This window comes from Lissotriton vulgaris, chromosome 10 (assembly GCF_964263255.1).
Source record: "Lissotriton vulgaris chromosome 10, aLisVul1.2, whole genome shotgun sequence".
NCBI lineage: Eukaryota > Metazoa > Chordata > Amphibia > Caudata > Salamandridae > Lissotriton > Lissotriton vulgaris.
This window is the reverse complement of record NC_141698.1, coordinates 419,927,761-419,953,187: the sequence shown is the minus strand read 5'-3', so window position 1 is coordinate 419,953,187 and position 25,427 is coordinate 419,927,761. Positions and strand designations below refer to the sequence as shown.

General features: G+C 44.9%; 2 protein-coding genes across 3 annotated transcripts in view; one reads left to right on the top strand and one right to left on the bottom strand.

The window, feature by feature from the left end:
* The window catches only part of PMM2 (phosphomannomutase 2), a 134,780-nt gene extending 111,872 nt beyond the window's left edge, over nt 1-22,908 (bottom strand). The window contains exon 1 of one of the 2 annotated variants that reach the window (XR_015300688.1): nt 22,557-22,768. Coding sequence is in view for 1 of the 2 variants with exons in the window: in XM_086941272.1 (XP_086797398.1) it covers nt 22,557-22,622 (66 nt within the window). In the remaining variant the exon portion in view is untranslated. Of the gene's footprint in view, nt 1-22,556 lie in introns of both variants that reach the window. The other variant, XM_086941272.1, reaches the window with a different exon arrangement.
* A 551-nt stretch (nt 22,909-23,459) lies between these two features.
* TMEM186 (transmembrane protein 186) overlaps nt 23,460-25,427 on the top strand; it is a 40,267-nt gene continuing 38,299 nt past the window's right edge. The window contains exon 1 of the mRNA XM_086941271.1: nt 23,460-23,616. Within this exon, the coding sequence (XP_086797397.1) occupies nt 23,609-23,616 (8 nt within the window). The 5' untranslated portion in view covers nt 23,460-23,608. The remainder of the gene's footprint in view (nt 23,617-25,427) is intronic.

The following is a 25,427-nucleotide window of genomic DNA, read 5'->3' as shown; positions in this document are numbered from 1 at the left end:
TCCCAGCTGATTAAATAAATGTGTTTTGCATTCAAGTGGGTGAGTAACGGACCAAGCACCCGCATTTAATTTCCCACAACCCTTCAATGGCCTGTATTCCGGGGTTATAATGATGTAGATGCAGGGAGGGGTGCAGGGCCGTGCTCCGGAAGCATTGGGACGGGGAGTTTTGATCTACTCTCCTGCTGAGTTGCAGACGCCCTGGGAACAGCCAGTTTGTTAGAGCAGCTTACATTGTGGGACCCAGGTATGAGGGAAAAGCATGGCATGACAGGCTGCTACTCCCCTGCAATTGTAAGCACGCCACAGCTCCATTAGCTCATATTTAAGGCTCACCAGGCTGCAACCTGCTGATAGGTGACTGTAAAGATATAGGGAGACACTTGGTACGCCATGTCAGCCAGAGATGTGGATTTCAGGAGTGGCCCCGCCATGTCACCCCACATTGACCAGCTTCTGGGATTTTGGGTGGAATTCCCGAAGGTGGCTACAGAAGGAACACAGTAGATACGTCATAGCACAGAGCAGTGTCTTATGCAGACCGGCAAGCACTGCAGAGTCTTCTCACCGCGCCATGCTCCTGCACGGGTTCAAGGAGGTGCAGTGCCAGTGTGAGTAGACTTCTAGCCGCTAGACCGAGACAGGCCTCACCAGTGGATCCTCGGATCACGTACTTTCCTCACTCTTCACTCTGGCCTCCCTTTGACTTGTGTCCTCTGCTTTTGGTTACACGCAGTTAACAAGCCCTCGCCAGACAGAGACTATTCTCTTTGTCGGACGGCCCACATGAACAGGCTCGTCCGACTTACTTCTGCTGTAAAAGGTTTCTAATCTTTATGGGGCCATAAAGATTTGAAACCTTTTACAACAGAAGTAAGTCGGATGAGCCCGTCCAAGTGGGCCGTCCGACAAAGAGAAAAGTGTACGTCACACTAACCTCTTTCCCAATGGCCGGCCACCGTTTAGCATAAACGGTGACGCCGGCCCATGGGAAAGAGGGGCGGGGCTTAAAGCCCACTAGTGAAATCTCCCCAATATCACTAAATCTCTTCAGCGAGACTGCGAATGTGCTGTCTTACCCTAGGCTTCGACCTAAAAAGGGGAGGAACATGCCTCACTCTCTGAGCCTTTAATGGCCCCGGGGAACCCATCGCTGAGGTCGTTTCACTTAGTGTATCCCAGGTAGCCCACCCACCAAGGACAGTATTTTCCCTGCCTGCACTAGAGAAAGAGGAAAACGTGGTTACTCCAGTCTGGTGGAAGCATTTTTATCTCCAGTCAAATGGGAGCAAACACTATGTCTGCTCCCAGCCGGAGAAGTTTAATAAATGCTCCCGCCAGCTAGGAACAGACTTGTGTTTTGTTTCCCTGCCTGCACTGATGCGGGCATTGAAACAGAACCCATTTTGCTCCTGCCTGGAGGGAGCAAGCATGATTAGCTGCTCCCTCTGTGTGGGAGCAATGCTGGCTCACACACTACACTGCCATTCGACTCTGCATTTAAAACCCCTTGCCAAGCCTTAAACTCCCTTTTATTACATACAGGTGACCCCTGTGGTGGGTCCTACGTAGCCCATAGGGTAGAATGCTATGTAATTAAAAAAGAGGACATGTGCTTTTGAGTTTTACATGTCCTGGTAGTGAAAAACTTCCAAACACTACTGTGAGGCCTACACCTCATGCGAGATTAAATTGGAGATTCCTTATTACATTTAATAAGCTGTAATTCCTAATTGAGAGGAGGTGGATCTGTCAGATTTAGTACCTATGGAGTTGTAATGATAAATCCTCTTCAATGGCAAAATCGGATTTTTACAACTTTGAACATGACACTTTTATTTTTAAAAAGTTGGTATTTTCCTGCTCTTAGCCCTGCGCACCTGCAACGGGTCTCTGTTTGCATGCCTGACTTGGGTGTCAGCTAGACATTACGTATTTCTTCAAGACAGCCACACACAATGGGAGCTTAGGTGTGACTTGAAGGGCCATCCTGAGGGGATGGGAGGGAGGAGCTGGGCACAGCCTCACAATTACACCTGAATATGCTGTTTCCTGTCCCCACACTGGACTGCATACCCCCTTGTAGTTAGTTTGGAGCCAAGGCAGGAAGGAAGGACTTCTGTGCACTTCAAAGACCCTTCTTTGAAGTCTCCTCTACTTCAGAGACACAACTCTGTATAAGTACTGGACCTCCGACACACCACATCAGTACACTTCAGGACATCTAACCAATCTGTAGGGAAGAAGAACTGCTGTGCTGAAGGACTGCCACTCTGCTGGACTGCTTCTCTGGAGGAAATGCTGCGCTGCTGTGTTGACCTGTTGTATCCTGCTCTCTCTCTTGATTGGACCTACCTCACTTGAACACAAAATGACGCCAAGGGCTAGATGACTGGCCTCCTGATCTGAAGTCTGAGAGACATAAAAGACTTGCACCTGGATCACTGGAAGTGGGCCCAATGTGCTTCCTCCAGTGGAACTGATGCATCCTCTGTTGCAAGAGCAGAATCCACGCATTACCACTGTTGCGGGAACAGGACCAAAGCATCTCCATCAGAACCGCTGCTTCAGAACCAATTCATTGCCGCCATTGCATGGAGAAGATCAACAAATCGCATGTACTGTGTGGAGTAACATGGAGCATTGCCTTTGGAACCGGACGCATTGCCTTCAGAACTGATGCATCGCCTTCAGAACCGACGCATCACAACCACTGTTGTGTGGAGAAAATCGACACATCTGCTCAAATGCGGGATCAACACCGATGAATTGCTTGGCTGCACCCAGCATCTTTATCGTTGCAACCAATATTAAGGTACTTATTACTAGGGGCCTTCACTGGGTCCCTGTATGCGTTCCGAGCTCCATCGAGGTCGGCCTGAACTTTTGACTTTGTTCCGGTACAGCATGACCAGATGTCCCAAATAAGCATTTATTGCTTCTGAACGCTTTTTTAATGTTTATTCTTTAAAATTTCATATATCAAGTTCTACTTATTGGATTTTTGTCTTTTTGGTCTTGTTTTATTTATTAAATTACGTTTTTTTTATCGTGTGGAATCCTTTTGGGTGGTGTTTTCACTGTTTGAAGTGTTGCACAAATACTTTACACATTGCCTCCTAATTTAAGATTGACTGGTCTGAGCCCAGCTACTGGAGGGTGAGCTCAGGTTAATGTAGGGCAGAGGTCTTCAATCTGTGGGGCGCGACCCCCAGGGGGGTCGTGGAGTCCTGGGAAGGGGGTCGCAGATTCTGCCAGAGTGCAGTTCCTGGTGTCGGGCTGATCGAGGGTGCTCAAGGCGGAGGCCGCCTAATTCACACCGAGGTGTGAAAAACATCAAAGCCTCGTTAACAAGTAAAGGTCTTTTAAAGACCTGTGATAGTACTCTGGTGTGCCTTTGTCTGTGTCCAAGCTGTTTCAGCCAGGCTGACATACAGGAGCTGCAGGGGGGGAGGGGGGTGGGGGAGGAGGCTGTAGCCCTTTGAGTTCAATGGACTTAGCTGTGGGTTTATTTTTACTTTTAACGTTTTATACAGCGCTAGTTTAACCCGAAGGTATCAGAGCGCTTTACAAATACACAGTAAACAGCAGAAGGACAGCAGAAGGACATTACAATCATATCATTGGTTCAAGTCCCACGAGCCCTCATACCTGGCGCCTGTGCAGGAGAAATGTGGCTGAGAGTCTGTTCTTCATGGTGAGATGTTTTCACAGCCGGCTGCCACCTCCCCCCCCAAGCAGGGAGGCACAGAGATGCCCTCCCATGAGAGAGGAAGATGAAGCAGAGAGATACTGACCCCCCATGAGAGAGGCACAGACAAGGTGGGTGAATGAATGATGGGTGGATGGATGGATGGATGAAAGGGTGGACGGATGAAGGATGTATGGATGGATGGATGAAAGGGTGGATGGCTGTATGGATACACGGATGGAAGGATGAAAGGGTGGACAGATGTGTGAAAAGGTGGGTGGATGAATGAGTGGATGGATGTAAAGATGAAAGGGTGGATGGATGGATGGATGGATGTGTGAAAAGGTGGGTGGATGGAGGATGGATGGATGAAAGGGTGGATGGAAGGATGAAAGGGTAGATGGATGAGGGATGGATGTATGGATGGATAAAAGGCCGCATGGATGAATGATGGATGTATAGATGAAAGGGTGGATGGATATATGGATGGAATAATGAAAGGGTGGATGAATTAATGAAAGTTTGGATGGATGAAGGATGGATGTATGGATGGAAGGATGAAAGGGTGGATGGATGAAGGATGGATGTATGGATGGATGGATGGATAAAAGGTTGCATGGATGAATGTGTGAAAAGGTGGGTGGAAGAATGATGGGTGGTTGGATGGACGGTGGATAGGTAAAGGATGGATGTATGGATGGAAGGATGAAAAGGTGGATGGATGAAGGATGTATGGATGGATAAAAGGTTGCATGGATGAATGATGGATGGATGGATGTGTGAAAAGGTGAGGGATGAATGATGGATGGGTGGATGGATGGATGAAAGGGTGGGTGGATGAAGGATGGATGTATGGATGAAAGGGTGGATGGATATATGGATGGAATAATGAAAGGGTGGATGGATGAAGGATGGATGTATGGATGAAAGGGTGGATGGATGAAGGATGGATATATGGATGGGTGGATGGATAAAAGGTTGCATGGATGAATGATGGATGGATGTGTGAAAAGGTGGGTGGAAGAATGATGGGTGGATGGATGGACGGGTGGATAGGTAAAGGATGGATGTATGGATGGAAGGATGAAAGGGTGGATGGATGATGGATGTATAGATGGATAAAAGGTTGCATGGATGAATGATGGATGGATGGATGTGTGAAAAGGTGGGGGATGAATGATGGATGGGTGGGTGGATGGATGGATGAAAGGGTGGGTGGATGAAGGATGGATGTATGGATGAAAGGGTGGATGGATATATGGATGGAATAATGAAAGGGAGGATGGATGAAGGATGGATGTTTGGATGGAAGGATGAAAGGGTGGATGGATGAAGGATGGATGTATGGGTGGATGGATAAAAGGTTGCATGGATGAATGATGGATGGATGTGTGAAAAGGTGGGTGGAAGAATGATGGATGGATGGATGGGTGGATAGGTAAAGGATGGATGTATGGATGGAAGGATGAAAGGGTGGATGGATGATGGATGTATGGATGGATAAAAGGTTGCATGGATGAATGATGGATGGATGGATGTGTGAAAAGGTGGGTGTGTGGATGGACGGGTGGATAGGTAAAGGATGGATGTATGGATGGAAGGATGAAAGGGTGGATGGATGAAGGATGGATGGACGTGTGGAAGTGTGGGTGGATGAATGATGGATGGATGTATGGATGTGATGAGGTCTAACAGGCGCATTTATGGTTGTCGATAGTTGTTTATGATGAGGAGTACCAGTTTCTAGAATCTTTTGTCGGAAGGGGGTCCTTACGCCTAAAAAGGTTTTACAAGGGGGTCTCGGCATCAAAAAGTTTGAAGACCTCTGATGTAGGGTGTGTTAGTCACTTACCCTGACCAGGCTTTTTTATTTATTTATGCAGATTTATATACCGTGAACTCAACCCAAAGGTATTGGAGAGCTTTACATGAGCATCGGTTACGTTACACAAGGACACATTCAATTTTTTGGTAGGCACAGGGAGATTAAGTGATTTGCCCAGAATCACAGGATGTGGAGTTGACCCTGAGGGTCGAACCTTGGTTTCCCAGCTTCAAAGTCAGCAGTCTAGCTGTAAGACCACTTCTTCTCCACATGGATTGTGGTTACTGCTGTACCAGGGCTTCCACCCCAGTCAACCAGGAACCAGGCGCGCAACACCCATTGGGCTGAACGGGCTTCAGCCCCCCCCGTCGTCATCTTCAGCCCGGGCTGCCAAGGTTCAGATGACAGCCCGACACACTTTCCTGATTTACAATTATGTAAAAATAATGAAAGCATGAAAACCGTTTCTCCAGTTTCATTTGTATTGAAGGCTCCACTTTTATTCTTGGATGCTTACGATCCGAGATTGTGATTTAATGACCCCTTCTAAGAGGCCCAGAACCAGCCCGATCCAGCCGCCTCTGATGGTTTCAGTGACCCTCCCTGCCCCCTACCTTTTGTTTTCTGTAAGAGGGGTGCCACCGAGGTGATTTCCTTGCCTGAAGCAGGAATTTCACCTAAGCACGTTTGATGTGCATTGCAGCATGGTGTGAAGATGTGCACAGCAGGGAGATATGACGCCAGCAGGAATTCCTTTACAAAGGAAAAGCGTCACCTGCACTGGCCATCCCTTTCCCCCTGCTGTGCACATCTTCGCACTCTCTGCTCCAAGAGTCCTGCTGTGTGAGCTTGTGTTTCATGACTCGCCTCTCAAGTGAGGCCCCACCTGCCCTGCGCATTTTGGACACAGCTTTTCGAGGAACACCTCAACTGATTTTTTTTTCAGGAGCTGTCCTTACTTGTATCCAGTCTGTACTTGGAGCATTGCTCAACCCGCAGATCTGCTCGAGGAGAGGACACACTGCAATGGTAAATGTTAGAGGGCTGTGTTAAGAGCACCACACTTGCGTCCTGTGGGTCCTGTACAGGCATTCTTCATGTGACCCGGCGCTGTACGCGCAGTACATCCCGGGTTTACACGCATCAGTTTCCCGACTGAACACAGTGAATAGGGGCGCACGATAGTGCTGCTCATTGCGTCCTATGGCCCCTTCATTGGTTGGAAGTGATTGTTGAGGTGGAGAGGAGCTGTGAATGTGCGTAAGCACGGATATAGCACCTAGTGGGTTTTGGCACTGGTGACAGTGCTTGTGCTGGCTATGAAAACGGCACATTGAGGTAGGGTGCATGGAAGCACCTACAGTTGGTACCTGGGGTTGCGCTGTCGCCAGATGCTGGCAACAGTGGCCCAACTTCTAATAGGAAGGCGCTACCAGCTGAGCAGAAAGCAACTCTAATTTAATGCTTGACTGGTCCGTTCTATAATCAATCCAATTTTATTATTTTTAACAAATCTTGCCACTGGAGGGCGTTACTTGGTTGGAAATAATATGTTGGGCCCTGGTACCCCACAATGTTTGTGCATCGATGGATGCAGGTGCTTGGATTCGGTTTTTGCACTCCTGTGTGGGCTGTAGGGTCACATGGTGAAGTGAGAGCAGAGATCCTGCGTTGAGAATGATGGCTGTGAAGTTGTGCGACACCTGGTGTGTCCTCACCTTACACCAAAAGTGTAATGAAGGTGGTGGTCAGGAGCGCGTGCTAGGCCTCAGTTCAGCTGTGTGGGCTTGGGGCAGTGATGCCTCAGATACCTGCCCCGATGTCTGCTGAGTGGGCTGGACAGAGGTACTATGGAAGGGTGGTACTTGCAAGTGATGCTGTTGCAAAGCAGATCGTAGCCTCATTTTCAGCAAGTGGCCTTGAGGCGGTGGAGCCCCTGGCATGTCCTTGCAAGAGATGAGATGCCGATGTGAAGCAGAACAAGCCCCCTTATCTGCTGAGTGGCCCGACCAGTGGTGCCAAAGGTGGGGGGGGGGGGTCCCTGGGATGTTGTTTGAAGCATATGGGGCCCATTTCCAATACATCAAGTCAAGGGGTAGGTTGGCCTTTCTAAAGTAGTCCGCAGTACTGTAACAACAGATGATGGCCAAATATATCTACCATGTCCTTGGTTTGGATTGGTGGTATGTGTATTGTAATCAGGTTCATAAGTTTATTTGTGGATTTTTTGTATATTTTCAAGTTTTTCTTCGATTCACCCTCTATCTCAATAAAGACCGATAATACCTGCAAATCTTAAACATTCACTGTGCAGTAATTCAATTGTTACATCATCATAATACACAATTTAAGAACATAAAAATAAATAAAACAAATTTTGTTGTGCGCACTGCATTGCATTTGGCGATGCAGTGCGCGCAACGAAATTCGTTTTATTTAATTTTATGTTTACTTACCTGTATTTGGCTGTATTCCATAGTTTACTACCCCCCACCCTGCCCCTTTCCACCCCACGTCACTGCCCGGCAGCACTCCCACCACTGACCGCTACTGGTTCTTTGTAAAAATTTCCTCCATCTGAAGCCAGGCCCAATTTGTTAAGCTGATATATAACACCAGGCTTGTTCCCAGACCATAAGTCTAGACTAGGATAATTACTTTTTCTTAGTTTCATTTCATATTTTGTTTACTAGACAATTTGGCTTGTGTGTGGTCTCATTTTGTTATTTTCTTCATTCTTCAGTATTATTTGGCCATTTGTTAAACATGTACGCCTGGAGCCTCTTGGTGCTATAGATATGAAACTGATAACAGATTCAGCTTGGTGGAAGGAATTATAGAGTGAAAATACAGGTTTTTTGCTTTTTCCTTTATTTCAGGCGGGATAGTGGTCTGTAATGGTACAGAATAATCTAACACCTTACACAAACACACAAGTACAACACCATTTGAAAGACTTAGTTTATTAAATGCAACTTTATTCTACATAGATTCCCTTCCTTATGCATTTAGATACCTTTCATGTACTTACGTATCTTTATATTGATTACTTTGCACTACCCTAGATCTCACCATATATCTCTCGCAATATATTCCCTACCTCCACTCTGACTCATCTCAAACCTCTCTCTACTACTCTCTCCAATGCACTGCCCTATTTCTAACCCTATACCTCTATCAGTATATTCTCTACCTACACTCTTTCATTCATCCTAAACCCAATACTCTTCTCTCCTCTACCCCTCCTTCCATCATCTCATACCTCTTTTACTATTCAGATCTCCCAAACAAGCCTTTCTAAACCCTTCCCTCTGACTCTTCCACCTCCATCCCAAATCCCTTCCTACTGCTATGAACTCCCCAAAAAAACACATTCTAGACCCTTCCCTTTTCTATCCGTCCACTATTCCTTTTCAATACAAATAAAAGACTAAGATTTCCACCACTCAGATTAATTTCATATTTCCCTATATCAGTCCCCACTAATTCTGTTTGAGTTCCAGAGTAGCGTGCTACCCACCAAAAAGCGCTTCAACACCTCACATGGGGTAGTAAGTGCAATATAAATGCAAACCTTTTCCCTCTTCTATCCCTGCGCTATGCTTCTCAATCCAAATAACAGACTAACATGTCCAGTGCTCAAATTACTTTCATATTTCATTATACTAATTCACCACTGATCCTCTATGGGTCCCAGAGTAGCGTGCTACTCACCGAAAAAGCTCTTAATCGCCTCATCAGGGTTAGTGAGCGCTATATAAATGCAATTATAATAGGAGCTGCACCAGCCGAAGAGGTGAGGACTGGAACTTTGTGACAGGGATACAATTACCAAGTTCTGTGTTTTTGCAGTATCAACAGCCTGGCAATTGACCTGTCTTTTGAAGAACAGCAAATGTAACATGATATTATCAAAATGTAAATGCTTTATTATTTCTCATGCACCCTCTGAATTCCAGCATGGTGATGATGGGGTGCTGCTGCACAGCATCCCACCCGCCACTACTTCCACTGCCTATACATTAAAGCACCTTGCTTTAATGTCTGTGCTGCCAATAAATTAATGTTTGTTGGTGCTATAGTTTGTAACAACACTTCAAATGGACACATTGCAAAATCTCAAATTCCTTCTCTGTCTTTGCGGGGTGGACAGAGTCCCCTTTTTTTGTGTGAATTATATCTGTGAGAGAGTAGCATGTTGTTCTGGGCTCTTTTGACCCAGTTTCATGGGCATTCCATTAGAAAAAAGGTTGTAATTTTAACCATCTACATAATATCGTTGTGAGACAATTTAATGTATTTGAGTGACACTTTATTAAAAGATGAACACATCCCTTGTCTGTTATATAAATGGTTCACATTACCCTCTGTTCTCCAATTGAATTCTCATAAAACTGATTGTTGTCTAGTTTCGAATGCAGAATTTGCCATTTCTTTTTCTTAGCTTGGCCTGAGCATTACCCGATCCTGATTGTCTGCCATTTTAGCCCCGCCCCCATTGATTAACATGTTAACCACGCCCCTTTGTATGTCATGTTAGCCCCCCCCGAACTTAAGACCTAGTTGCGCCCCTGCCAGGAACTCAATTTCTACCACCCCTTATCCACACTCATTGTTGACTAACAAAGGTCCATACGATCAATGGCAGGGATTGTATGAGAATTCTAGCCGGTGTCTGAGATACTAGAATCCCACTCTGGCACTCTAAAACTGCATGCCAGACTATGAAAACTGTTTAGAACTAAGCTTAACGTAGCATTAACTGAAGAGGGCTCTTTCAAGTCACTTACACTTGACAATGCCGAGTTTAGGCGATTATAAACGAAGGAAATCGTGGGCTCTCTGAAGTGAGCAAAAAAGCACTATACCACTTACAGGGAATTCCAAAAAAATCACTCAGGCAAGCAAAACCTTACGTTTTGGTAATAGGTGAAAGGATATGACTCGTGGGGCGTGGTACCCGATCTGAAAATGCGTATTAATGGCTGCAAGTTATTTTTAGAGCAAAAAGAAACGTGTGGCACGCCACGCACAGGGTGCCGGGTGAAGGGGGGGGGGGGGGGGGGGGTGATGAATAGTGAGAAGTTTTGAGTTGCAGGTGTGTGTTTGGCACCACACCTTTAACTGCATAAAAACACAGTGTTCTCTGTTAAACGATTCTGTCGCACACGAACGCCAATACCAGAAGTTCCTGTTCTGCTTGTTTATTTACGATATCATGTGACTAGAATATGTAATGTACACTTTTGTGATGTGGCATTATTGATTGACTGATCTTTATTTCTCTTTTCTATGCATACTGAAATGTATCTTCCATCCTCTGCATTTCAAACTCAAGATTTTAACCTACTTCTAAACACCTATTTTCCAATATTATTTTTTTCCGGGGGGCCGGTGTTTAGCATAGCCCTAAAACTTGTCTTTTTGTGCATCATACCTGTGTACAATCAAGACAGCGCCACGGGATTTTCATTTCAAGGCTCCGGGAGGGCAAAAGTGCCAAAATGTTCCAGGAAAAAAGTCCCAGTAATTAAAAGGGCACAGGGATTCTGGGGTAGAGAGCATCAAAATAACTGCATGTTAAGCCCATTTTGAGGAACTACTAATAGGTTCTATTTTTCACACCTGTTAAAATTCCAAACTTGAAGGTGTCAGTTTTGTCTTCTTTTAATAGATGCAATAAATAGCACCCCTCCCTCTGCAAAACTCATAGTCGAGACCAGAACATCCTTCCTTGCATGCAAAAACGTGTCCATTCTGAGAATTTAGTAATGCAATGAATGTAAAAGTCATCCATGCCCTGTGTAGGAACATCAGCCAATAGGTTTCTGGGACAGTTTCCTGGTGATGAGTACTACAGACCAAGTCAGTACTTCCGCTGCAGGCACTAACGCGAAGTAAAACCACGGAAGTATTTCACAGAACTCACCTACGATTGAGTTCCCTGAAATATTTGCATATAGCACGTACAGAAACCATCAACAATAAACGCTGTACACAGTTTCCAAGAGTCTCTACAGAAGGGCTTGTTTCAGTGGAGGCGGACGCGACCACCGAGATTATGGGTAATGAGCGAGAGATGCAAGTTAGACCTGGCAGTACAGAGCAGGTTTACTCAAATTTATGAGTACGTAAAAAATGTTTCAGCTCAGTAGGTAGATATAGGGCCTAACAGCAGTAACAATTACCCTTACCTAGCGGGTCTAATCAGCGCTATATAAAAATAGATAGATAGATAGATAGATAGATAGATAGATAGATAGATAGATAGATAGATAGATAGATAGATAGATAGATAGATAGATAGATAGATAGATAGATAGATAGATAGATAGATAGATAGATAGATAGATAGATAGATGTCGAGACCATGAAATGTTAAATAATCAGTGACACTGCGAGACACGGATTGTTAATCAGCCCAGTACTCGACAATGCTGTAATGCTTTAGAACATATAAACATTTATTATGGAGAAATGGATTTATAGATGTAATACGTATTGATTAGTTAGAAAATATATATATAAATAAACTATATCTGACTGGGGTCCTATTCCGTCCATTGTTATTTAAGGATTTGTAGCAGCTCTTCAGAAAGTCTGGGGCATCCTCTGCTCTAAACCCCTGTTCCTAGGCCACATCAATGTTTAAACAGTGGACCCAATTGTTCACCATTGGTGAGTCAGGCACAACGCTAAAGATTTTAACCCTCATGTTCACATCTCAATTTCTTTATTCTGCCTCTCTCTTGTCTGTTCATATCTTCAAGCTCTCCAAGGAGCCGCTTGATGCTCTAGTCCGGTCTGGGAAAGATATGGCTGTGTAGTTCGGACTGGACTGTTCCCATGGGGCACAGGGTCAGAGCTGATTTGCATAAAGCCATTATCTAACCCAGGGTGGTGTGGAGTGCAAAAAACGATGGATTTAGGCCCAGATCCTTGTACTGGGGTGAATGTAAGACATTGATCTACATTCTGTCCATCAAATTGTTTTTTGTAATTTTCTCCCTGAGTGTACTGGGGTAGCCCAGACGTGGGTCCCAGAGCCTCCACACCACTGGAGTCAAGCTAGCCGGGCTGATGAGAGGTGTTACCTCGAAACCGGTCCGGTCTTCGGATGCTTGATTCCGGTCTGGGAAAGATATGGCTGTGTAGTTCGGACTGGACTGTTCCCATGGGGCACAGGGTCAGAGCTGATTTGCATAAAGCCATTATCTAACCCAGGGTGGTGTGGAGTGCAAAAAACGATGGATTTAGGCCCAGATCCTTGTACTGGGGTGAATGTAAGACATTGATCTACATTCTGTCCATCAAATTGTTTTTTGTAATTTTCTCCCTGAGTGTACTGGGGTAGCCCAGACGTGGGTCCCAGAGCCTCCACACCACTGGAGTCAAGCTAGCCGGGCTGATGAGAGGTGTTACCTCAAAACCGGTCCGGTCCTCGGATGCTTGATTCCGGTCTGGGAAAGATATGGCTGTGTAGTTCGGACTGGACTGTTCCCATGCGGCACAGGGTCAGAGCTGATTTGCATAAAGCCATTATCTAACCCAGGGTGGTGTGGAGTGCAAAAAACGATGGATTTAGGCCCAGATCCTTGTACTGGGGTGAATGTAAGACATTGATCTACATTCTGTCCATCAAATTGTTTTTTGTAATTTTCTCCCTGAGTGTACTGGGGTAGCCCAGACGTGGGTCCCAGAGCCTCCACACCACTGGAGTCAAGCTAGCCGGGCTGATGAGAGGTGTTACCTCGAAACCGGTCCGGTCCTCGGATGCTTGATTCCGGTCTGGGAAAGATATGGCTGTGTAGTTCGGACTGGACTGTTCCCATGGGGCACAGGGTCAGAGCTGATTTGCATAAAGCCATTATCTAACCCAGGGTGGTGTGGAGTGCAAAAAACGATGGATTTAGGCCCAGATCCTTGTACTGGGGTGAATGTAAGACATTGATCTACATTCTGTCCATCAAATTGTTTTTTGTAATTTTCTCCCTGAGTGTACTGGGGTAGCCCAGACGTGGGTCCCAGAGCCTCCACACCACTGGAGTCAAGCTAGCCGGGCTGATGAGAGGTGTTACCTCGAAACCGGTCCGGTCCTCGGATGCTTGATTCCGGTCTGGGAAAGATATGGCTGTGTAGTTCGGACTGGACTGTTCCCATGGGGCACAGGGTCAGAGCTGATTTGCATAAAGCCATTATCTAACCCAGGGTGGTGTGGAGTGCAAAAAACGATGGATTTAGGCCCAGATCCTTGTACTGGGGTGAATGTAAGACATTGATCTACATTCTGTCCATCAAATTGTTTTTTGTAATTTTCTCCCTGAGTGTACTGGGGTAGCCCAGACGTGGGTCCCAGAGCCTCCACACCACTGGAGTCAAGCTAGCCGGGCTGATGAGAGGTGTTACCTCGAAACCGGTCCGGTCCTCGGATGCTTGATTCCGGTCTGGGAAAGATATGGCTGTGTAGTTCGGACTGGACTGTTCCCATGGGGCACAGGGTCAGAGCTGATTTGCATAAAGCCATTATCTAACCCAGGGTGGTGTGGAGTGCAAAAAACGATGGATTTAGGCCCAGATCCTTGTACTGGGGTGAATGTAAGACATTGATCTACATTCTGTCCATCAAATTGTTTTTTGTAATTTTCTCCCCGAGTGTACTGGGGTAGCCCAGACGTGGGTCCCAGAGCCTCCACACCACTGGAGTCAAGCTAGCCGGGCTGATGAGAGGTGTTACCTCGAAACCGGTCCGGTCCTCGGATGCTTGATTCCGGTCTGGGAAAGATATGGCTGTGTAGTTCGGACTGGACTGTTCCCATGGGGCACAGGGTCAGAGCTGATTTGCATAAAGCCATTATCTAACCCAGGGTGGTGTGGAGTGCAAAAAACGATGGACTTAGGCCCAGATCCTTGTACTGGGGTGAATGTAAGACATTGATCTACATTCTGTCCATCAAATTGTTTTTTGTAATTTTCTCCCTGAGTGTACTGGGGTAGCCCAGACGTGGGTCCCAGAGCCTCCACACCACTGGAGTCAAGCTAGCCGGGCTGATGAGAGGTGTTACCTCGAAACCAGTCCGGTCCTCGGATGCTTGATTCCGGTCTGGGAAAGATATGGCTGTGTAGTTCGGACTGGACTGTTCCCATGGGGCACAGGGTCAGAGCTGATTTGCATAAAGCCATTATCTAACCCAGGGTGGTGTGGAGTGCAAAAAACGATGGATTTAGGCCCAGATCCTTGTACTGGGGTGAATGTAAGACATTGATCTACATTCTGTCCATCAAATTGTTTTTTGTAATTTTCTCCCTGAGTGTACTGGGGTAGCCCAGACGTGGGTCTCAGAGCCTCCACACCACTGGAGTCAAGCTAGCCGGGCTGATGAGAGGTGTTACCTCAAAACCGGTCCGGTCCTCGGATGCTTGATTCCGGTCTGGGAAAGATATGGCTGTGTAGTTCGGACTGGACTGTTCCCATGGGGCACAGGGTCAGAGCTGATTTGCATAAAGCCATTATCTAACCCAGGGTGGTGTGGAGTGCAAAAAACGATGGATTTAGGCCCAGATCCTTGTACTGGGGTGAATGTAAGACATTGATCTACATTCTGTCCATCAAATTGTTTTTTGTAATTTTCTCCCTGAGTGTACTGGGGTAGCCCAGACGTGGGTCCCAGAGCCTCCACACCACTGGAGTCAAGCTAGCCGGGCTGATGAGAGGTGTTACCTCGAAACCGGTCCGGTCCTCGGATGCTTGATTCCGGTCTGGGAAAGATATGGCTGTGTAGTTCGGACTGGACTGTTCCCATGGGGCACAGGGTCAGAGCTGATTTGCATAAAGCCATTATCTAACCCAGGGTGGTGTGGAGTGCAAAAAACGATGGATTTAGGCCCAGATCCTTGTGAATGTAAGACATTGATCTACATTCTGTCCATCAAATTGTTTTTTGTAATTTTCTAGTCACAGATAACAGCATCAAACATCGGGAATATGCTGATGATGTACAACTCTAAATGAAAGTCACCCCTGCTTCAGACATCCAGCACTTCAAGCACTGTCTGCACATTATCCAGACTTGGATGCTCAGCATTACGTGAAGCTCAAACCAACCAAGACAGAATTCCTGTTATTCTGCAAGAACAAAGAAAAAACAGTAAAAACCTGGCTCAATGACATTAATGTTGATGGCTTCGAACCCAAACTACAAGTTACTTGGATTCACCCTTGGCACCAACCTCACCCTCAAGGAACACACTGCCAAAGAACAAATGTGTTAAGTACCAGCTCACTCTTTTAAAGAAAGTAAAACAATTTTTCTCAGAAACTGCCCTTGTACTCTCACATCTGGATGTTGGTAAAACTCTGCTTCATGGCCTGCCAGACTCCATACTAGCACCACTTAAGGTCATCCTAAATGCAGCAGCATGTCTAATCCCGAGTCTGAAGAACTATAATCCCATCACCCCCATCCTGATGGCATCCTACTGGCTGCCTTTGCCAGACCTTTCAAACCTTCAAACCATGCCGCATCATTTACAAAGCCATCACAACCAGCACTTCAGCTTATCTTTCAGACAAGTTCATCTTTTCTCTCAGCACACCACAGCTAAGACACCACCAGAATGCAGCCTGGTGAGAGTAAAATAGAAAAACAAACAAGGCACGAAGTCATTCCACTTTGCTCAGGACTTGAAATAGCATCCATTTATTGATCAGGACCACCTCATTACTACCCTAATTTATGAAAGAGTTGAAGAGGCACCTCTTTAAAGACCACCATGTCACAATGCAATATCAATCCAATAACCATCTACCTATATAATTCATTGGCATTATGCTGGACATTGAGCATGTACAGCACCAGGCTACCTTTTAGATATGTATTTATTTCTATAGCAAGAACCTATCTCACACAGTCCAAGGTCCTTCTAAAATCTTTTTGTTAGAGCCAACAGCCTTAGGGTGGTCTTCCCCCCAAATTTTTGCATGCCTCCTCCATCTTTCTGTACTCATTTTTGCTGCTTTTAGGACGCTGAGTACTATATCACTGCTAACCTGTGCTAAAGTGCATGTGCTCTCTTCCTTAAACATGCTATGGCTCACTTAAACTTGGTTGGTATATTTAATTTATCTGTAAGTCCCTTATAAAGTGGTATACCATATACTGTGGGTCCGGTGCTTACTGTGGCACTGCATTGAAACTAGCCTGGCTGATGCGCCTGGCTATAAGTGTTGACCAACTAGAATTATGTATTTTTTAGAATAGACAGCCTATTTCAAAGCACTTTAGTTTACAGACCACTTGGCCTGAAAAACAACTTTGTACATAAGCTGCTTGAGGCCATTGCCCCTCACGTGCTGGCCGCTGAAAACTTTCTCCAAAAGGGAGACTTCAATTATCACGGAGAGATACACAATGACCCAGACACAAATCACTAATATGGGCACTTTGGGGTTAATCCAAATGGTGACAGGTCATACCCATGCTGCGAGACACACGCTTGATCTAGTATTCACAAATGCCTTAGGTAATATAGTCGAACCTCCATCTCCGCTATTATGGTCAGACCATGATCTACTGAAATTCACAATCCCGGTCCATATTATTAAAAACGAGACCAAAAGGGAATTTATAAGAAGAAGGTCATGGCGGAAAGTTACCTCCACTTCCTTCGCAGCTCACTTTACTCTCCCTCCACAGTGGCAAGAAGATAACATCGATCAGGCAGCCACTACTCTTGAGAGAGCAATAAAAACTTTGTTAAATCAGGTTGCTCCTTTTACCAGGATCAAAATTAAACCAAGAACCACTCCCTGGTTCACGGAGCAATTAAAAATAACAAAGCTTTCCTGTCGGACTGCGGAACGTAAATGGAGGAAAAGTAAAAACTCAACGGACCATAAAAAAAACAAAAGTATTCATTAAAGCTATTTGGAGAATATTAGACAAACAAAAAAACAATTCCTCTTAAACCGGATTGAAAAGGCGACAAACTCAAACAGAGAGCTCCATCAAATTCTAAAAGAATTCACAACACCTCCAGCTAAGATAGGCGTCTCTGTTTCACAGGACTGGACAGGCTCCCTTTCCAAATTTTTTGAAGATAAAATTGCCGCAATTCATGCCTCCTTTTTACCGTATGAAAACATAAGCAGTTTGGAAACATTTCCCACTGTTCCCATAGGTGCACCTCCCCTTCTAGAGGAATTCTCTCAGTGCTATCCTGATGACGTGGCTAGAGCCATGCTAAAAATTAAAATCGGGCTCACCTGTGGATCCTGTGCCACCACGTTTCCTCCCTACCATTGTTACGGTGTTTCTTGACCCTCTCACCAATTTATTTTATAGGTCCCTGTCACTATCAATGGTCCCAAAGATATGGAAGGTCGCTAGACTTAAGCCAATTCTAAAAAAAATCCACTGCGGACCCCAAACTTCCAACCAACTATCATCCAATCTCACTGCTCCACTACTTCGGGAAGGTACTTGAGTCACTGGGGAGCCGACAGGTCACATTTCATCTTGAGAGCCACATTTTGATGGATCCTTCACAGTCAGGCTTCAGGGCCGCCCATAGCACCGAAACAGCGCTGGTAGAAGTCACAGATAACAGCAGATTTGCATGTGTGTGGTTGCCTCTTAATGAACATGGCTTTGAAAATGGTATGGCAGTGGCTGGAATCGTTTCCTTTCCATGGAATCTAATATGCCATATCATATTCTTGCAAGAACAGCTACAGTGAATGTAAAGGTATTTCCACACCCTTGCATGTGCCACATAGGTAGAATATATAGATAGTGTGTGTGTGCAACGTGTAGTGTGTGTTTTTACAGGTGACACACACCCAGCAAGTGTGGCCTTGCTCATGAATTGCGGCAGGTTAAGTTGTTTAAGATGACAGAGGGGCTTCCAAGCAGGTGCCTTGGTAACGTCTAACTCCCTCCTACTGCTATGAACTTCCAAACAAAACTTTCTAGACCTTTCCCTCTTCTATCCCCCAGTATTCCTTTTCAATCCAACTTACAGACTAACATGTCCACTGCTCAAATTAATTTCATATTTCCCTATCTTGTGATGTCACTTCCTGTGATGTCACACACTGTGACATCACTTCCTGTGATAATACCTAACTTGGAGAGTTCCCCCACTTCTTTTTTAGGTCTCACTGAGACAGCGCATGTGCTGCTCTGCGAGACATTTAGTTAGTGGCTTTTCAAAGTGCTAACACAATCTTTTCCTGGCCTCAAGCGTGCGGTTACGAGCGCGTACACACGCGTCAGCCGCCATGTGGCTTTCATGGCTCATTAAACCTTGCTCTCCCAAGCGCCTCGCTCTACCCCTCCCCAACCACAGAGCGCGTCCCTGCCATCACTTTTGCAGCTGCGTTACTTTCTAGGCCGCGCTGCTAATGCTTGTTTTTTGTATCTTCTCCCACTTATGGGAATCATTCTGTGCCTCTGCGCTGCCTCGGTAAGAGCAGACAGAAGTAGCAGAACGCCGAGCTAAGAGCAACAAGATCACTTCGCCGGTGGGACATCACTCATCGAAACTCCTAACGAGTAGTCTGTTGCAGCGCCACGTTCTCTGTGACCAGAAACTAATATCAGACATACAAATACTCCGTACACACAACCGGGAATAGTTTCTGGGGCACGTGATTATTTCTGGAGTCTTCTCTTACGGGGCGGAAGTGGCAGGTTTATTTTGGTAAGGGTAGTTCTTTTTTTCCGGGTTGGTCTATTCCTAAAGCAATCGCAGGATTCATAGGGCCGGAAAGACACCTTAAACAGCCAATCAAATCCTTCTAGTACAGCTCTTTAAACTGGCAGGTCTTTACTATTCATGTGCTTATTCGCTCCCTCCTTTTCGTTGATTTACATAGAGAGAATCGCAAACTATGAAGGATTTACTGGGCTTTTGAACGCCCTCTAGTCGGTGATGGGAGGTAAGGCCACGTTCGATAGTATCCCACAGGATTTCGGAGGGTTGACTCTCTGCCTCTCCGAGACACAGTTGGTAAATGTCAGTTTGTTACGTATAACAACTCTTTATACCAGAATAGCTTAAGGTTCCACAACCGTGAGGATGTTGAGCATGTTAGTGAGGGGCACATGGGCGTAGCGACAGTTGGTGGAGCATTGTGCAATACACTGGTGCCCAGATTCCTGAGGGGGTCTATTGCACCCTGATAATTGCTGGATTTTACTACTCCCAACAGCAGACATGCTTGATTTGAAGAGCATGAGTTCCGGTGGTGTGATAGAGTAGAAACTGTTTTCTTGCCGTACTTTGTGTTATGCTGTGTGTATTTGCAAAGCGTACTACCACCCCGAGGGTATCCTGGCGCATGATGTCGGGAGGTGGCTTGGCGAACTTGCCTTTGTACATTTGGAGGACACATAAGGTGTTATTGTATGGATGGATAAGTGTATGAATGCAGCGTGGCCTGCGTGTAAGTAGTTTACTATTGTACAAGTAAGCCAGATTGGACTTCATTCGTATCCCTGTGATTGTGTGGCAGCACGCTTTTGTGGAGTGAAGCAAATGAAAGAAAGTAAGGGATTTTGATGTTTGTGCCACCATTCTCGGGGGTCATTTGGAGCGAGTCCCGGCAAGGCCCAGGCAGTCATTCCTACTAATGCGACTCAAAGCTCATTTAAAAAAGCTCAAACCTATTCCTGACTCAAAAGTCATCAAGGTCTGAATCCAGAGATGTGGATCGCACAAAGGATGTCACAACAGCTAGATTTGACTTGAGAATGGGGCACAAAAGCCATTTAAACATGTCCAGAGCAATTTAAACAAGCCCATCACAGGCAACACGATATGCTATTAACCATAAAATATGTGTTAATTTTCAAATTTCCTCGACTAGAAACACACCATGTCAGCCCAGGGAACGCTTTTTGTCCCCACAGGGTACTTTATAAGGGAAAGTTTCAGGATGGTGAATAAAAATGTTATCCCCAGCATGCTATGGGTTGGAATAGCGAACAGATTGATTTTACAATCTTTTTGCAGAACTAGTTATCTGAAATGTAACATTGTGAAGGATTAGTGCTGTGAATAAACTTTATTAGTATGACTTCTGCATCATGGAGGAGAACATTACTTCTGATCAATAATATAATTTTGAAATGCCTCCCCGTTGTGTGTTTATTATGGTGGACTATTGAAGGAGTATTCCTGGCAGTTAAACCTCAGGGTTTTTTCGGCACCCACATTGATTTGACATATTTTGTGGAATGGTGTGGTGAGGTATTCACATGACTACCATTTTTAAAATAACTGTTAGATATATATGCGTTAGATATATAATTGAAATACAATCGTATGTTGGGTGAAATCTTACAAACATGTTGTCTCTGTACATTAATTTTAATTTGCAAATAAGAGGGGAGAGGCTTACTGAAAACGCTGAGTCAGAGGAACCAAATTGCCTTGCCGTCTTGCTTGAGGGGTAATTGCTGACCACGCTGGGAGATCGCTGGGGAGAGCGGCATCTGGGCATCTGCCCCCCCCCCCCCCCCCGTTGCCTCCTACAAACCGCTTCCGCCGAGCGGGGGGACTACAGCCCCCACAATCCCTCCAGACCCCGCCCATTGATGCTACCAGCCGCACCCGGAGGCGCACAAAAAGAACGAAGCTCCTCCCGCGTCGCGGGACGCACGCGGGACAGCGCCGGGCTGAGGGCGGGCTACCCCCCTTGACACGGACTATTGTGACAGGTACTGTTGAACTTGGACTGGCCGCCTGTGCCTGATAGGACAATTGAATTTGTTGATACTTAGCTGTTCAACTAGGAGGAAGGGGGGGGTCAGGGAAAAATACAGTAAATATAGTATTAGATAGACTTAGCCAACCACCAGAAGGAAGCTTGGACTGCTCTTTGGGGGAGGATAAGAGTTAGCCAACAATTACTTCCACCATGTCTAATCACCCAAAAACACGCTTGGCTATGAGCAAAGCACACCTAGTTTAAACTCCTAAACAAACTCTGGCCGAAACAAACATTCCAGCTCCCAACAAAGTAAAATTTGCAAATAAACATACCACCCCAAATTTTAGTTTAAAACTTTAATTACCATTCTCACTTCTTACAGCATACAATACACCAAAATTCATACAGAAGTAGATTACCAAATACGAAGCACCAGCCACTGCTAATTATTAGTACTATATACTGAGGCACTATTTACCCAGGAATTAGAACACTCATGGCTTTTAATCAAACAAGAAAAGAAGGCTGAGCTGAAGTCTGCTTGATACTCACTGTAGGTTTAAGAGACGACAAGGCCTTGGATTACTTTCACTTGAATCCTAACTCTTGCGGCGATCCTCAAAATGTCAGAGGAGCTGGGAAATTCTGCACACAAGGGCAGCTTGGAAGAAGGAATCGGACAGCCCAAAGGACTGGACTTTTGGCCCTGACACCAAAGAACAAGTATTGGCATAGCCAATAGGTCGCGCCTTTGGAACCTTATAAGTATTTAGTTATGCAGCACAATATCCTTACTGAAACAACATTAAATGTTGCATGGCTAAACGCTTATAAGGTCCCAAAGGCGAGACCTATTGGCTATGCCAATGCTTGTTTAGGACTTGTGCCCTGGTGTAAGCGATGGGCATGCTCCTATCAGACTCTTTAAGACTCCAATATATGTAAACATGTTTTTCCGTCTGCTAAAAAATACATAACCTTTGGTAGCAGTACCTTTCAGAAGTTGCAGGTTTTTATTAGCAAAAAAGTAATGGACGATGTGTTTCGAGTAATTGGCAAAATCGGCATGTTCTCAGTTTCTAGTGCATCTTGCATAAATCAATTAGCATTCATATTCCCTAGTGGATTTCTAACATGAGACATTCTAATATTTTCTATTAATATAAAATCATAGTTTAGTCCAAAACGTTAAGCTGAATAAACACAAGAAAGAAAAAAAACGTTCAAGAGTCAAGTTTAGCTACAAAATATGAATTTGCCAGAAAAATGTAACTGTAAATAGAAGAAAAGACACTGAGGTGTGTGAAGGAAAATAAAATTGGTACCTGTCTGGCGGCTGTGAGAGTACCGTCCACATCAAAGAGACACAAGATGCTACGATCATCTGCCATTCCAGGGACTACGGAGATCAGCTGCTGCAGAGAATTCTTTACAACTGGAAACTGATGAATGGCAAAGCTCAACTAGTATAGAACTGTCAGCTGAGCAGACACACCTCCCCGGCGGTATTGTGGGGGTTATAGTTCTACAACTCACTATGAATACAATAGGAAATGGCAAAAGTATGTTAGCGAACTACAAATCCAGAATGGTAAAAAAACACAAGTTCCCCGCTGGTATCAAAAGCGTGTCAGTAGCAGGGAAAGACCTGTCCCGGAAGTTTAAACATAAAAGTAGGACAAGCGTTGAAAGATCGGAGGCTGAGTTTGGTTATAGACAGATGGAAAAAAAAGAGATTTATTTTAACTTTCACATTTTTTTCCAGATGTATTTAGCGCAAACTCGACCGGAGCGCTTTACATGAGCACCAGTTACGTAACTCAAGGACACATTCTTTTTTGGGTGTGATTTTCCCAGTATCACAGGATGCTGTCTGAGCCGACGCCGAGGATCGAACCCGGTTCCCCAAACAGCTTGAACTAGGATATGAATGTTCTAGCAAACTTGGCGGCTACATATCACGGATACTACTATGTCAGTTTCTTATTCGACTAACTGGCTGTATATCCTGCCATTTCAAGATGGCCACCTAGTCATTTCGAGTTGCATAGCGATTACTAGCGCAGCATTTCAAACGAAGTCAAACATTGTCCAGAATGTGAGTTTTACTACAAAATAACTCCAAATGATGATGTCTTTTTGGCATCAACTTTTATTGAACCAGTAAGGTATACATGGGAAACTGTTCTTTTCGGTTACTTATCCCTTTTGCAAATGGCGCCCAGAGAGACTACTGTTCGTAATGTACCCGTCTCCAAGATTTGGGTCATCTGGCGATCAGACGGTCATTGACGCTTTACATGGAGGAACCAGGAGCGGGAGAAAGTGTCACAAGAGCAAATAGCTACACACACCACAGAAGAAGATACATTATTAAATGAGCAGGTAAAACCGTAAAACTAAATGAAGGAGCCAATAATTACAAATTGGCCTTTGACGGGTTTTAGATTCGCTTTTCAATAACAAACGAATGTAGTTGCAGGAGTTCGCAAAGATGACTCTTGGGAATGCATTATGTGAGCCTTTGCAAATCATTACAGGTTTATGTGCCTACGTTGTCTTTCTGCAAACACCAAGACCCTTTACAAATTGGCCAAACTCATATACGAAGAACATGGATACTGGAAGTATATAAGGCTATAATCGAGACTTCAAATGGGTCTCTCAAAGGAGCGTGGCCAATGTAATTATGGGCGTGGTTTAAAAACACGTAAACTTAAAATCTGCGCTTAGCTTTGTGTGCTACCCGATTTATATGTTGCTGTTTCTGTCATTGCATCCAGATATATGATACAACAAGTAAAATCATACCTACAAAAAGTCAGGACTATTGGCTTTGTCAGTGGTTGTTAGTTGCATAAGATAAATAAGCAGCAACTATGGTTTGTATGTTTGTATATAATATTGCGAAAAGCTTCCACTTAAAACCCTGGTGACACCCCAACAATGTTGCTGCTCCTAAGTTTCAAAAGAGAAGGGAAATCCAGAGAGAAATCACTCGCTTTATAGGATTTCCCTTTTCCTACAACGCTCACCTGGCATGATGTCATGCCATAACTTCTCCACTAGTGAGAAGTGAGCAGTGCGAGCAAGTGCACATCGATGTGCATGCTGTCAGTGCAGTCGGGAAAAAACGGACCGCCTGTGCCAAGGCCCAAAACAGCCCAATAGATACCTGTTTCGAGCCCGACTTTAAAAAAACTGCTCTGCTCAGCACCGGTGAGGCCCGGCCCACTTTAAGCCCCGGCTATAATGCAATATCTGCGGCAATGAGCGTGAGTCATTGTAGGTGTTTGAACAAGCAAACGCAGAGCTCTCAGGTTTTTAATTGTTTTCATGAGCGATATCAAATAAGAAAATTTGATGAAATCACAGAATGTGATGCCGCACAACAGCTTATTTAAAAAAAAGTTTATTTAATGCATTATTATATAGCGCAGACTTTACCCAAAGGTGTCATAGTGCTTCACAATAGAACCAAGTACATTACGTGGGGAGAATTTTACATATTTACACGTCACAGATACAAACGAGAAAGAAGAAAAAGTAAAATAAAACAATAGATGGCAGTTACACAAAAAACACATTTGGATGAAGATCGTGCAGGCATAGATTACAGATTTACAATATTGAAAGAACTTCCTTGAGGAACATGAAAAGGGATGTATTAGTTCTGGAAGTGTCTTTATAAGAGAAGAGATTTGAGGTCATTTTTGAAGGTCCGGGTAGAGGTGGTGGTACAGAGTAGTGGAGGAAGCGAGTTACAGATTCTAACCGCATTGCCTGAGAAGGATTGAGCCATCCATCTTTCCCTTTTGAGAGTGGGGGGCTCAAGCAGTAAATTTTCCGCATTACGAGAAGGTCTAGAGCCTTCAGAGATTTTAAGTTTATTCGCCAGGTATCGAGGGGAGGAAGTGTGCAAGGCTTTGTGAGTGATACAGGCAGTCTTGTAGATTGATCTTGCATCGATGGAAAGCCATCGAAAAGAAGACAAAATGGGTGTGATGTGGTCACTTCTTTTGGCCCCTAAGACAAAACGAGCAGCTGAATAGAGAACAGATTTTAGAGGGGAAGTTGGGATTTGGGGAGGCCAGCAAGAAGAGAATTGCAATAGTCCAATCTAGTCCAATTTATAGGTCTTGCTCCGGAAAGAAACGTTGAATACCCCAGAGAAGGCGCCGTTGGTATTGTGCGTT